The 14,439-nt window shown below is 36.2% G+C and overlaps 3 protein-coding genes and 1 pseudogene across 5 annotated transcripts; 1 reads left to right on the top strand and 3 right to left on the bottom strand.

The window, feature by feature from the left end:
* The first annotated feature begins 1,069 nt into the window (after positions 1-1,069).
* Positions 1,070-3,603, top strand: LOC120160932 (annotated as a pseudogene).
* A 492-nt stretch (positions 3,604-4,095) lies between these two features.
* On the bottom strand, positions 4,096-6,768 carry LOC120160930 (5'-adenylylsulfate reductase-like 4). 2 transcript variants are annotated; one of them, XM_039171240.1, is made up of 4 exons: positions 6,493-6,768; positions 5,852-5,952; positions 5,551-5,675; positions 4,096-4,737 (listed from the first exon to the last, which is right to left on the bottom strand). In XM_039171240.1, the coding sequence occupies exons 1-4, from the start codon at positions 6,688-6,690 to the stop codon at positions 4,292-4,294; spliced, it is 870 nt and encodes a 289-aa protein (XP_039027171.1). In that variant the 5' UTR covers positions 6,691-6,768; the 3' UTR covers positions 4,096-4,291. The 2 variants fall into 2 exon arrangements, with proteins under 2 accessions (XP_039027171.1, XP_039027170.1); XM_039171239.1 differs by having other exon boundaries at positions 5,765-5,952; positions 6,493-6,766.
* A 1,124-nt stretch (positions 6,769-7,892) lies between these two features.
* LOC120160955 lies at positions 7,893-11,173 on the bottom strand. Of its 2 annotated transcripts, XM_039171263.1 has the most exons (4): positions 10,370-11,173; positions 10,048-10,185; positions 9,514-9,938; positions 7,898-8,370 (listed from the first exon to the last, which is right to left on the bottom strand). In XM_039171263.1, exons 1-3 carry the CDS (start codon positions 11,135-11,137, stop codon positions 9,570-9,572), a joined length of 1,275 nt encoding a protein of 424 aa, XP_039027194.1. In that variant the 5' UTR covers positions 11,138-11,173; the 3' UTR covers positions 7,898-8,370; positions 9,514-9,569. The 2 variants fall into 2 exon arrangements, with proteins under 2 accessions (XP_039027195.1, XP_039027194.1); XM_039171264.1 differs by lacking the exon at positions 10,048-10,185 and having other exon boundaries at positions 7,893-8,370.
* LOC120160957 lies at positions 11,146-14,262 on the bottom strand. Its single transcript, XM_039171265.1, has 3 exons — positions 13,193-14,262; positions 12,535-12,676; positions 11,146-12,443 (listed from the first exon to the last, which is right to left on the bottom strand). Exon 3 carries the CDS (start codon positions 12,387-12,389, stop codon positions 11,175-11,177), a length of 1,215 nt encoding a protein of 404 aa, XP_039027196.1. The 5' UTR covers positions 12,390-12,443; positions 12,535-12,676; positions 13,193-14,262; the 3' UTR covers positions 11,146-11,174.
* Between the last annotated feature and the right edge of the window lie 177 nt (positions 14,263-14,439).

Below are 14,439 nucleotides of genomic sequence, written 5' to 3'. Positions count from 1 at the left end.
CTTTCAAATTGATTATGTTTTGATCATTCTAAATTATTTTAATATTATTTTGATATATATGACATTTTAATTATTATTTAATATAAAATAATTTAAAATAAAATAAATATTATTCGCTAACATTAGATGTTGTTGTCGACGATTGTAGATAGTGGTCGTTTGATGTTAGATTTTATTAGTCGTTTCGTATAAACCCCTTAAATCTGAATATAACCTCTATTTTATCAGATCATGCTCCGAATCTGATCAAAAGTGAGAAAACTGAAATGCCAATCGCCGTCAACCGTCGTAGATGGTGATCATTCGAAACCCAGATTTTATGAGTCACTTTGCCTCGACCCCTTGAGTCAAAATCCAACCTCTATTTTGTCGGAACATGCTCCTAAGTTCACAAATAGGAGATCAAAAAGTGAGAAAACTAAAATGTTTCAATCGAGATTCATAGATTTTGGGACATTTTTCATGAAGTAATCACCATATTCGGAATCAGCGCGTCAAAGCAGGTCTCTTGGCATAATTTGGGATCAAACGATTGTCAATTCTAAAGGCCGACGATGGTTAACGGTGACGAGAAATGAAAATAACGATGTTGTAGATGGTTGAGAAGTGAAAATATTATTTAATTATTTATTTTAAATTATTTTTATATTTTAATAATAAAAAAACCATGTCATAGAACAACAATAATAAAATAATTTGTAGTGTTCATAATAGAAGTAATTCAAAAATCAGTGAGAAAATTATAAAAATTAAAAGTATAATGAATGAAATAAGAGAGAGTAAAGTTTAGAGGTTAATGATGTAGTTTACCCAAAACAAAGGAGGAATGCTATAATTTAGAATAAATTACATCATTAGTCATCAATTTATTGTTTCTTATTTTGGTCACTATACTAGTTTTTTTTGTAAAAGTGTCACTAATATATTACCTTTCTTTCTATTTTGGTTTCTGGCCAATAAAAATTTAACCAAACTATAATTATATCTAGGGACCATTTGTTTTATTTTTACCCTAAGATTATTGTTATATTCCTCCACTGCTTTACTTGCTCCTTCGTCTTTCTCCCCAACCAAACAACATTTAACTGTTAAGGGTTTTTTTGTTTTTACTATTGTTTTTCTCCAAATCACCGTGAGGATTTTTTTTGGGTTCTCTTTCTTCTCAACCCAACAGATAAGCAACTCCCCCTCTCTCGGCCTTGATGCAAAATGGAAAATTCCGGTGAAGGTTTCTCTCAGTTCGATATATCAAAAGAGGTACTTTTTTTTTTTCTTTTGCTTCAGTTTCTGCTAATACATTTTGAAATGTATAATTCAATCAGTTAAAAAGTTATTTTTTTGTCTAATTATGTTTTGGTAGGAAAACGACAAGCTTGTTGCAGAAGTAATTCGTTACATACTGTTTAAAACACATCAGACCTCAGGGTGTCCAATTAAAAGGGAAGAGCTCTCTCAATTAGTCACTAAAAACTATCGTCACCGTTCACTTCCTGCTTATATCATTAACCAGCTAAAGAAAAACTCTCCTCCATCTTTGGTTACGAATTGAGGGAGCTTCAAAGATCACGCCCTTCTTCCACTAACCAGTCCCGGTTATCTCAACAAAGTAACAATTTATTGCCACTCTTTGTTTGAAATTCTATTGATTCCTATTAACTTTTTGTTCTAACATTAATTTCAACGGTGCTTCTTGTTTTTAAGGTGGAATTGATGCCAAATCCTATGTTATCGTAAGTCAGTTACCTGCTGAGGTGTATAAGAAATACGTTGAGGATGTAAATACATCTCATAGGACTGGCTTTACTTTTGTTGTGATTAGTATTGTGCAGCTTGCCGGAGGCAAAATTGCAGAAGGTACACTTTATTGATCTATGTATGAGCTCTAAAATTTGGGTACTGACTTTTGTGGCTAAACTTGCTGTGTGTTTATGTGAATCTGCTTTTTCTTTGTCTTGTATATTTATAGATCATATGCTTTGTAGGCTGTCCTGTATTACTGTCATTCGGGTGAATTTATCTAGCTGAAAGTTCTTATCAACTTATCACATGATTAATAGTGTTTCTTTGATGAATTATGGGTTGAATTTGATTTTCTTTTTTTCCTGCATGTGAATTAATCCACTTGTGCAGATAATCTTTGGCATCATTTGAAGAGGATGGGATTGCACGAAACCGATGAAAACCACCCAATACTTGGGAATGTGAAGCAGTCATTGGAGATGCTAGTCCAGCAAAGGTTAGGGTCTATCCGATAGTTCATTGTTCATAATGCCATTTACTTTCAACCACCAGTTGGCTTGGACAGTTCCTGTACTCTTCTTGTAGATATCTGCAGAAAGACAAGGTTAGTGGCCCTGAAGGTACTACTTTGTTTTATGTGTTTGCTGAGAGAGCTCTAGAGGGCACCGTTAGTGAGAAAATTAAGCAACACATGACACAGGTATTGATAACATATGCCCTGTCTGGTCTTTATGGCTGATATTTACTTAAGCATTACAAGTTATTTTTAAATGCATTTACACTGCCTGGTGCCTACATCCTCAAGCACTGCTTTATTCTCTGTGATAACTTTTATTTTTTCATGTAAATTTGATTCTAGCAAGTTCCATGAATTCAACTGATGATGGAACTTTTCCTTTCCATTGTTAATTGTAGTTGTGTATGTCATAGGCGCTCATTAGAGATACATGACATACTCAATGTTATAATGTCGTTGCTTTAATGTGCTAGAGTACAACTATTTTTCTTGGAGACGGGTACTTTTTGTTGCACAATAAAGCTGCAAGAAACACTTTCCTTATCATTAATAATTTGTGCTCATGTACAACCATGTATAGATTCATGCAACTGTTGTAGATACAGATTTGAAACTATGGATTCTGGTTTTGCTTTCATTTTTGTGGACCTTAATTCTTTTTACAGGGTAAGTTTTAGGGAAAATACAGCTAGCTATCTGTACAAACATATAGATACATGTCATTTCCAAAAAGACTGCATTCTGCTGGCCCTTTGCTATCGTGGATATTTGTTCAACTTATAAGATAGAACATTGATGCCTTGGAATATTGTATTCTGGAACAATGAACTTTCTATAATGCATTTTCATAACATTTAACATTGATTCCTTTGATATCTTTTTTGATGGCACTGACCTGTAGGGATGTCTTATGTTGGCAGATTGTGAAGAAAGATGACACCACCGTGGATATCTCATAACAGCTTGGTGCTAGCTCTTACTGAGTAAATAGAGGTGGACATTCGACTTCTTGTTCCATGTCTGGCTCGTTACTGAATGAAGCTCAGTTCCTTAGTAGATGTTTTTTTTTCTTCGTGCAGTAGGTTTAGGAGCCTTACTAGTCTTTTGGGTGCTGCTGCAATTGCTTTTGATTTTGTTCATTGTTAGCCGGGCACCCTCCTACTATTTGTGTACCACATTGCGATCAGTGGGGGTTTCTGGGATTTGAACAGATTGGTTTAAGGCAAAAATTCAAACAGGAAATACTGTTTCATTTTGACATTCTGTGTATACAACTGAACAAGGTGGTTAATGGGTGACATATTATGGTTTTGGATGGTAATGATGTGGGGTGATTATTTTGGTTTAGACATTCTGGGTTATATATACGCATACACATAGGGATGTCAGTGGGTCGAGTTTCAAGGGACCCCCACTTCGCACCCAATTGGGCGGAATGGATACAGATTTCATGGGTGGCTGAGCAGTAATAAAGACAAAAAATACTCATCTCTTATCTTCTTTTATTTCACTTTTTCTTTTTTGTAAAACAGACTCAAGATTGATTTATGTTTACATTCTCTCTCCCACCTATTTTTCACCCAAGTAATTAAAACCAAAGAGATTTTTGCCATTGGAAAGGTCAATTACAAGTTTCAAACAAGTTAAACCACCCGACACCAAACACCAAAGTGAGACTGATACAAGTAAAATAACTAGTCGTCTTTGCAGTTTCAAATAACAATACAGAACATGTAATTTAGGCCTACTAGTATTTAACAAAAAGTTGCAGACAAAACCAGATGACAGCTTTGCGGTTTTTGGCAGAATCCTATTTACAAGTTGCAGTGCCGCTTTATGTGTAAACATCATATTCTAGATCATATCAACAAAAGATAAATAACTAGTACAGGCTCAATATAACATAGCATAATTCAAATTAACACCAAAGCTAGTGCATTGACAACTCATGAAACAAAAGGGCTCCTGCTTCCCCGAGATTTGGCCAAACATTCCACAGGAAACAAATATAGGTACATCCCACACCAACCGAAGTTAGTGACATCCGGTTATCGGCACAGCACGACTAGTGTTGGTATCACCGATTGAGACGGTTGCAAGGGATTTAGAGGCCCATGCTCTAGCATTCATTGCACCTTGCAAATTGCTCCTCTTGCAGCAAGGTTCCTTCAGGGAATTAAACAGCTGAATTGCTCGTTTCAGATATGCCAAAGGACGTTCCAGCAAAGCCCCGAATTTCACATTTCGGACCAACCGTGTAAACTGTGCAATTACAAGCATAGTTGGATACAATAGGTAAAGCAATCTTAAAAGCACAAAAGTGGTAGCTAGAGCCAAATATGTCTCTTGTCGAAGTAAATTCTCTGGAGATCTTGCCCATGGGAATGGGCAGCTTTCCTGCTCAGTGCTATTATGCTTCTCATGATTCGACAAGTGACTGATTCTGTCCAATGATATTGTATCCAGAGAGTTCTTAATGCCTAGAACAATGTAACATATTCATTAGAATATTAAACGGGGGCAATAGGAAAAAAACAAAGGGGAAAAAATACCAGCTAAGATTAATGGAAAAGCATATAGGTTAGGCATGCTTTGCATAGCCTCCAGATGTAGAATATTATTAAACGCCATCAAACCTTGTTTTCAACTGAACTCCCCATCTTGGAAATGAATGAATCACAAATTAACATTCCTTGATGGGGAGAATTTTTGAACGGGACATGAAAGGAGGTAAGAAACCCAAAGAAGGGGGAAAATTAAGAAATAAAAAACTCCTGAAGTATTTACTATGGAAAGCAGGATCATAGAATCTAATAAGAAATACAAGATTCCTCTTCAGTTAACTTTATCACCTTTTGCATCATCTTATCCAAGTTGGATTATGCAATCTTATGATGAGAAGCAGGATTGCAATAATTTGGATTGTATTATGAGTGGGATGCTATGGCACATTTGTCTTTACGTAAGCCAAAAGAAAGACAAAATGAGGACATTTACTACTCAAGACTATCTTATCACTCTTATCCTACTGAATCCATAATCCTATGCACTAAGCACTAAAAAAGAGAATTATCAACTGAGCACCAGACAGACAGGTTAACCACACAAGACAAGTTAGAAACAGAAAGCATTTTTAACCAAAAATTAAAATGAAAACCACATAAAAGCATGACAATGCCCATTAGTCAAAACATATGAATAGAGATGATCTCCACTTTAAACCTACTAAATATATCAATTCAATGAAACATAGATATCACAAAAATCCGAAAGTTGCAGAACAAAGGCCTTACCAGTGACATCACCATAGAATGCACTGAGAGATTCCAGAGACCGATTTCCATGATAACGAGCACGCATTGTAGAATTTAAAAGGAAAAAAGTAGGAAATCCATGAACTCCATACTTTGAGAGTATGCTGAAGAAATCAAAATCCACAATTTAGCTTAGCTTGATATACATACTCGTAGCATGGATATACCAAATGGCAGATATTCATTCGCAAACCTTGGCCTGACAGCTGCTTCGTCTATGGCGAAATGAGGAATAGAAGGATAAGAAGAAGAAAGGATATTGAAGCTTGGTCTAAAAGATCTTGAAAAGGGGCACCAAGATGCATAGAAAAGCACTGCTACATATTGATGACTGTTCTTGTAAACCATGTTAAGCGCCTTTTGGAATGAAACCTCATCTCCCTTCACCGTATTAAAGAAAAAGTGTAATTAAAAACCGCGCAGAAAAGAAGTACAATCATAATTCAAGTCAATTTCGAACGTGAACTTGTTTAAATAATGTTAGTTCCTTTAGACCCAATGCAATGAACTAATAGAAATAAATAAATAAAAGCTTAAAGAAATTTAAGGTATCTCCAATTCCATCACGATCAATCGTAAGATTCTTGAGAACTAATCCAGCGAATTCATACAAAAATGCAGAACTAAATGATTTTTTTTACCAAAAATATTTCTCAGCTCATACTTGACAATTACCGTATTTTCCCCAATCTTGAGAAACCATGCTCCAACTTTTCTAAATCAAACAAAATGAAAACCCTAAATACATTCCTTTTCTTTTTGCATATTACTTATCAGCTTAGAAAAAAGGCTCCTAATTAATAATTTCCAAAACCTCAAATCAGCCGAAAAAAAGAGAGATAATTTAAAAGAAAGGGATGAAATGAATAAAAATTGAAAGGGAAAAAAAAGAAGGAAATGAAAGACAGAATGCGAAGGTACCACGGTAACACCAACGAATTCGATAGATTCAATATGTGTTGAAGGAATTGGACAATAGGAGTCTCGGAAGTCAAAGATCGCATCGGGAACGGAGACCTTGGGACATAACGGAACCCTAAAGGGAACGAAGACGGCGGACGTTAGCCTCCACCAGAAAACCAATATTAGCAACCTCGTTTGCCATGCCTTCGTACCCATAAACTACCGACGGTGGTTTGCCGATTGATTATGAAGGTTAAGAATCGAGGCCAAAACCTTTGATTAGGTTGTACCCAACGTATCACCACTGAATTAACTTGAGTAATATGTTATATGATTAAGAATTAATAATTTTTAAAACTAAATTGGTATTGAAATTAACTATATTTATTTTATAAAAATATATTGATTATATCATAAAATGTAAAATATTATAAAAATATATTTATAAAATTAATTAAAATATGTTACTTTTATAAAAAAAAAAGAGAGTATTATTACATTAATTAAAATATGTTACTAAAATGATTTTCCCTCTAATTCAAACATTTGGTTGAAACACCATTAATTGTTAACTACAAATGATTTGGTTGGAACATTTAAATCCAAACATCAATGGTCAAAATGAAATGGGATAATAATTAAGTGATCAACCGTGTAATTTACCCAAAACTTAAATATATATATATATATATGCTTCACTTTTTTTAAAAATTAAATATAAAAAATCGTAAAAATTTGACAAGACCCAAAAATTCTTCAAAAAGAAGGTTGAGTTAAAAAAAAATCATTTTTTGCCATTTTTATTATATTTTTACTTTATAAAGACATTTTATGTTTTTTCCCCATTACACTTGACATTCTATTTGGACCATGAGACTTTTTCTTAACTGAGATATTAAAATAAAATTTACATAAGATAACTGAGCAAAAAAAAGATACAAAGGTAAACTGGAATTAAAATAATGAGAAAAGAATAAATACTTGAAATGGTAAAATAGTAAAAACAAATTCCAACATTACATAGAAAAAGAATCAGATTCAGTTGAATAATATTAAATCCGCTATCATCTTTCTTGAATTATAGCATTACCCAATTGCAGTAATTAGTTTTGTTCTCAAGCAAAGAGTCGAATTATTATTTACAATCTAAAGGGTGGCAACATTAAAAACAAAAACCATAGCGATGCTTTAAAATCTCTGTTCCATTTCCATAACACATCACCATATGAAATGTTAACATCGGTCCTATATCAAACATCTACAATCCCAACTTACTATGAAGATGGCGTGCAAGATTAGTGCAAACAAAGCACAAAAAAGAAATGTCATACTGATATGTAGAGAAAACTGAAAAACTACCTCATATCAAATACAACATAATATTTTTAACTACTACTCTTACACGGAATCATCAAGAATATCCAGGGGGAGAGGAGAGGAAGGCTGCTGAGGTCTCTAATGCTAATTGCTAACCTACAACTATAGTTCAGACTATAGCATACCAACAGAAAAAAAAAACTAAAGAAACTGCGGAGGTTGTGATATACGTAGTACATATGAGCAAGCAGTGCAATCGGAAAAAATGTAATTGCTGCACAAAACATTTACTAAAGTACAACAGAAATTAAGGCTATGTTTCTCAGTTATGCCCAGGTCAGTGCCTAATGCTTTTCCCACTTCTTGTGCTGGAAACAAAGGGACCACACAATATCCTTGAGAATCAAACATCAACACAACTGATGAACTAGATGATTTGGACTAAGGGGAAAGCACCAACAGTGAAAGGCAAAACCAAAGTCATACCAGAACTGCAAACTCTGCCTTGTGCAATTTGGGAGGACAAAAGTTTGATCAACCAAAGACTAGTTCAACCTTCAACTTTGTTTCAGATGCTGTCTGCAAAAGTTTAGAAGTCATTAGTGCACCTAAATTTAGCTACCATTTTTAACAATAGTTGTCTATAGGGTTTAGAAGCATCAAGGTTGAGAGGGAAGCAAAAAATATCAACAAATGCCAATGGAAATAAGCAAGCAATAAAAAGAGGCCGTCATTCATTTCATTTTCCATGCTCTCCTAAAAATGAGAGAGATGAGCATATAGACCGAGACATGCAAATACAAAAAGCTCTGAACCAAATTTCAGAACACTTGTCTTGATTAAAAGATAACTTTGACCCCATAATTGTAAAAGTGACAATAGACTTATTTTTGAATAAACGTATATGCCTTTTTTCTGAGTAACTCCAACTATTTCAAGTTATTTTTGCAAGTTGAAAGACTGAGTGGGGTGACTAGAACATCGAATTACATCATTTGAAAGGAAAGGGCCACAGCACATTACAGGCTAAAGCAAATGCATGATATCAGATCTAGAACTTTCCAAAAATCATACAAGAGTATACAATGTACTATCCTTTAATATTTTTTTTGGGCACAGCAGTTGGAATCACGTTAGGGCATGTTACAAAGTAAAAGATTATATTATATACTGCACTATAACACACAACCCAAGCTTCAAAACACCCTTGAAAGGAATCAACTAGATTGAATCCCACTAAAGGATGCCGAAAGCTCTGGCAAGATTTATTCCGTACAACACTTGGGCAAAGGCTGATAATGAGTGACGATGAAAAATTTGTTAATCTAATGGTTAAGCTATGCAGAGTAAGAAAGTGGATATGAATCTTAACCATTTGATAACAAACTTCCCGTAACATTTTTCCATCCATCATGTCAAGCAAACCCTTAGAGGAGAGGCATATTATTAGTAGTGTATTCCAGAGAATAAAATGCAAAGGATAAAAGAGATTGCAAAATTTTAAGCTAATGTATATAGGGGATGGGATCGTTTCCATTGATCATGTTGCGTTATAATATTTAGCAATCAACTTGAACTATCTCACCTTGAGTTGGTAACTATATCAAAACAGTTCTAGCAGTTTTAATTTCCTTTAGAGAACAGTACATACATCAATCAATCTGATCATGAAAACTTGGCTTATATCCAGCAAACAATAGTTTTGTGTGATGTGGAAGTTACCTTGTATTAAAGACCTTGGTAATAACACATTCTGGTATGCTTGTAAACATCCTATTCTACATAAAATCATGGTTCCTAGAGAACCTGGCCCGACAGTTGGCACACATAACCATTGAGCTTCTTTGTGCCCCGATGTCAACAGCCTCATTATAAAGCTCATTTCCACAACAAGAACACACGGTAACCTGATGTCTACCAGCTATTTTAGGCAACAGTGGCAAAGCATCCTTTCCAAGCCAAACAGAGGAATCAAACTTTAATGCCATCTCTGACTCGTATGATGGTACCTTGGAGTTTACTGAACGAGAACTTGGTTGAGAAGTCATAAAACTATATTCCATATGTTCAAAGTTATCAGGTCGCAGCCCTCCAAAACTTGATTCATTACTGCACTTCCCGCTAATGTTGAACATTTCACTTCCACCCTGTGCATTACAACAGAATTTTGCAGTCAAATTTCATTAAGCAAACAACCAATAGTTCATTTTAACGTTTATTTACTTTCAGCATTGGCTCTTAATCATATAATGATACCTTGGAATTCCCTGCACAAGAACTTGGTTGTGCAGTCAGAAAATTGTATTCCATGTGTTCTATGCTATCTGATTGCAGCCCTTCAAAACCCGATACACTGCTGCACTTTCCACTAATGTCGAACATTTCATTTTCACCCTATCAATTACAAGAAAATAGCACTGTCAGAAAAAAAAAGAAAAAAGAAAAAAAACTAGCAACTAAACATAACATATAACACTTGACACATATGTCATACTGTTTTTCTGAGAAAAATAACAGTTTCATGATTTTTTGCAATATATCATAACTTATGGGAGAGAATGAAAGATCATATCTGTACCTTATGTGACATCCAGTCAAATGTAGGGTAATAACCAGATGATGGCAACAACTGAGATGAAGTATCAGGCAAACCACTCAGCAGAACATTTCCTTCATTACTTTTCCATGTGAGCCCAGTCATGGAATCCTCAATAGGTCGGGCATGATTGGAATAACCAATCATTATTTCATTATTCCTTGCATTTTCAAAATCCTGTAACCTAGACCCATTATGAGCTGTGCCTGCATGAAACATGTTCATATTACTTGCAACATGTGTTTGTTCGCCACTGGATAGACCGAAGAAATTCCCAAAAGCACCTTTATTTTGCTTTGGTTCAGGAACAACACCACTGCTAATACCAGGGACATTATTTTTTCCAGCAACTTTTTCCCTATTTCCGACAAAATGAGGGGAACGACTTTCATGCACAGTGCCTGTCGAAGAAAATGTGCCTGGTCTAGCATAAGCACTTCCAGAAAAGGAGCTTACCCCTTTCTGTTTGGACTCCTCTATCGTAAAGAAAGAAGCTTTGTTCATGCTATTGTCATAGTTACTGTTTTGCTGATTAGAATATTGGTGATAGAGAATGCTCTCTGACCCTTTATCCTGTTTATACTCTGGTGTGCTGGTAGATGTTTTCTTATAAGAAGATGGGTCAATTTGGTGATCTTTAGGCTTTTCATGCTTGACACTTCCCAGGATGTTAGCACCCACACCACTGCCATGCCTGTTCACACCTTGAATTAATCCTCTAGAATTTTGGGCTTCTTCAAGTTCAGACATCTCTACCGTCCGGCTAAAGACCTTAAATGCATTATTGTCAGAAGGAAAATTTTGATCCCTTCCATGTGATTGTATGCAATACAGTCTCACTTTTCTTGTGTGAGGGTTTCTTCACAGGGAGATGGCTTTGAAAACAAACAGTAGGATCAATACTTGAAGACTCATTGACCATAATAGATTCCGGATTATCTAATGCTCTAGAGACAAGAATCAAATTATTGTTGATGACATACGTTTGATCATCTTTAGACGAAGTTAAACCACACCCAGAACCTCTTTTATGTGCAGAATCTATTGTAACAGAAGCCCCCTTCAAATGATCTACGAGATTGACTCCTTGTTTGTTGCCAGAAGGAATGAGTGAATAACCTTCACTGTAATTTTCCGGCTTAGCATCAATTCTGACATTATCCAGCCCTATGCTAGTATCAGCACAACCAACTTTTCGATCATCCCTTGTAGCTTTATCCTTCAAATCAGCTTCCATTCCTTTCAAAAAGATAGGAAAATGTCTATCCTCAATATTCATATCATTAATGATGTTTCCCTTAGCATTTGGAGCAAGGAAACTGGTATTCGAAGCAAACTCTCTCTTCTTCTCCTCCACTGGAAGGGCAAATCCTACATCTACTTTACGTGAAGGTTGGGAAATCCCTTCTTTATCAGCCGTAAACAAGACGTTTTCAGAACCCAAACAAACATTAAGATCAGCAGCTGCAGTAGTATCATTGCCGTCTCCTTTATTACCAATTGCGGAATAGAATTTACCTTGTTTATCACAGTTTTTCTCAGCTAAAACTTTCTCCTTGTTAACCTTATCCTGTTCATCACGGGACAATAAATTGCTCTCATGATTGTTATCAGTAAGCGTTTGAACCAAAGGATTTTCATTAGATTCACTGCAGCGAAAACCAAGTCCCATTTCACTGTTGTCAGAAGAATTTATTGGCTGCATGGTGTTTTGCTCTCCAACAAAACCTTCAACTTTCTTCATATTGTTTTCTATGTGGATCCCAAGATGACTACTGTAGCAATTCCTCTCTTCAAATAGTTCATGACAAAACTGGCACTCATATTTTCCAGTTTTGTTTTTTACCTCCCCATTAGTTGAGGTACCTTGTCCAGAACTCATTGGTGATCCTTTGTGAGATGATAGCAGGTGGCATATAAAATCGTCTTGCAAATTAAAAGTCATGGTGCATTTGTGGCATTTTATTATTTCAACTCTCTGGACTTCCCTTGGAATATCCATTCTTTGTAAGGGAGCTCGCTTCTCGGGTTCAGAAGCTCTATTTGTATTTGGCAACTGTAGACAGCATTTAAAATTCTCATCATCAACTGCATAATCAAACGGAGATGAAGTGTAAATGATAATTTACAAACACTAAGAAACTTACATTTCCAGATGAGGGTTTGACACCAAAATCAATGCCACTGTCAGCGAGATTCGAAGTTTCCAAGCTTGAATCTTTAAGTCCACCAAAGGAGAGCAAGTATGAAGAAACCTCTTTGCAGGACGCAAACTGTTGCCCATTAGGGCTGGAAGGTACCGTATTAGGGAAGAGAGTGTAAAAATGTCATGACGAACAAAGTTAACAAAAAAGGAATTGAAAATCATAAGAAACAAATTTCTCGAATCCGATTGTTATCTAGTTCCTTTTCTTTAATAAATGCTCTAAATCCCTCTTACTTGGTATCATGCATCCAACAGCTAATCTGAGGACTAAAGCAAACAAGGAAATAATATAGCACTCAAAGTCTAAAGAGAAGATTCAAGAGCATTATATGAAAATTCACATAAAATGTTATACATAAAATTAGCCCCGAAAATTGATAAAACAATGACGTTTCAGAGCAGAGACTCTAGATTATTCTCTATAAGCCTACAACAGGGAAAAAAAGGAGAACGGAAATTCAACTAAATAAAAAGGCTATCATTAACAAGAAATTATGTGTATTTTATATTTCGCACAAAGTAAACAGCGAAGATAAAATATGCAGGTTATCATTAACAAGAATTTTAAAATAAAGTTCAATAAAAATGTAATGGAAAACCTTATGTATCGGCTACAAGCTAACCAAAAAAGGTTGCCTCTCCTCTTCACAAAGAGCGAAAGCTTCCACCCTTGTGGAAGAATATTCCCAAACCCAGCGGCGTCAACAATCCTCTTCTTATGGCTTTTAGTCAACCAATCCCCTTCTAAACCCCCATAAACTCAAAAAGTTGCGCCTCTGTCACAATCCCCTCAGTCCTCCTCCTCAACTCTTCTTCAATTCCCAGAATCTCCTCCACATTCCCCAATGCTGCCCTCTCAATTTCGCTCTCAAATTTCTTTTGCTCGTTCCAATCATTCTACTTTGACTCTCCTCCTTTCGTGGCCTCCCTCTCTTCCTCTTCACTCCGTTACAACTGCTACTGTTACCGGCATCAGGTGTCTCATTTGGCTTATCTAAGGTTTCCGTTTCTTTACATTCCTCTACTGGTAAACGCTCGCTCTCAATCAGCCAATTATCTTTCCCGTCCTTCCTCGGCCTACCTCGCTTCCTTTTTCCTACACTACTACTAACAATGCCGACTGGAATATTCAGCAAACTCGAGCTCCCGTTCGGATATTCGATTTGAACCGGCACAAGATCCTTATCGTCGTACGGTTCATCGATTACGGGTTAGCAGGCAGCGAATCATCGATGTTGAAAAGTGATTTAAGCAGAGAGAGGGCGTTAGAGCTTTCTTCGTCAAGAGACTCAGGGTTTAGGTTTGGAGGAGGAGGGAAGGGTTCGGACGAACGAGAGGAATGTTGGTCGTGTAGGTGGCTGCGGGAACCGCCGAATCGGAGACGGAAGAAAGTCTGTTTCCGACTACCAGCGGACTCGTTGAAAACGGAGCGGTCAATTTTGGGAGTGAACAGTTCGGTTTCGGCATTGGAAAGAGAAGGAGAAGATGAGCATAAAGATAGGGAAAGGAGTTCGGGTTGGGAGAGGAGGCGGAAGTCTACGACGGGGATAGATTCGAGGTGGAGGTGGTTGCGGTGGTCGACGGTGGCAGTGACTGTGGCCATCGAAATCGCAAAAAGAGAAAAGAACCACGATGCGGAAAGCGGAAGAGTTCTCGATGGAACTGATGAGATGGGATCTATTTTACAGAGAGAGGGATTCGATTTAATTGTCCAACCAAACGTTACCGCGTCGATAAAAAAAGGGTCGGATCGGGTTTAACCGGGTTTTACTACAAGATCAATTTTTACCCAAATATGTTAATTTGGGCTCATTCATGGACTTTAGCTTAATTAAATTAAAATGTC

Source organism: Hibiscus syriacus, unplaced genomic scaffold, assembly GCF_006381635.1.
Source record: "Hibiscus syriacus cultivar Baekdansim isolate YM2019G1 unplaced genomic scaffold, ASM638163v2 tig00111394_pilon, whole genome shotgun sequence".
In the NCBI taxonomy this organism is placed as follows: Eukaryota; Viridiplantae; Streptophyta; class Magnoliopsida; order Malvales; family Malvaceae; genus Hibiscus; species Hibiscus syriacus.
Note: the sequence above shows the minus strand (reverse complement) of the source record. Positions and strands in the feature narration are given on the sequence as shown.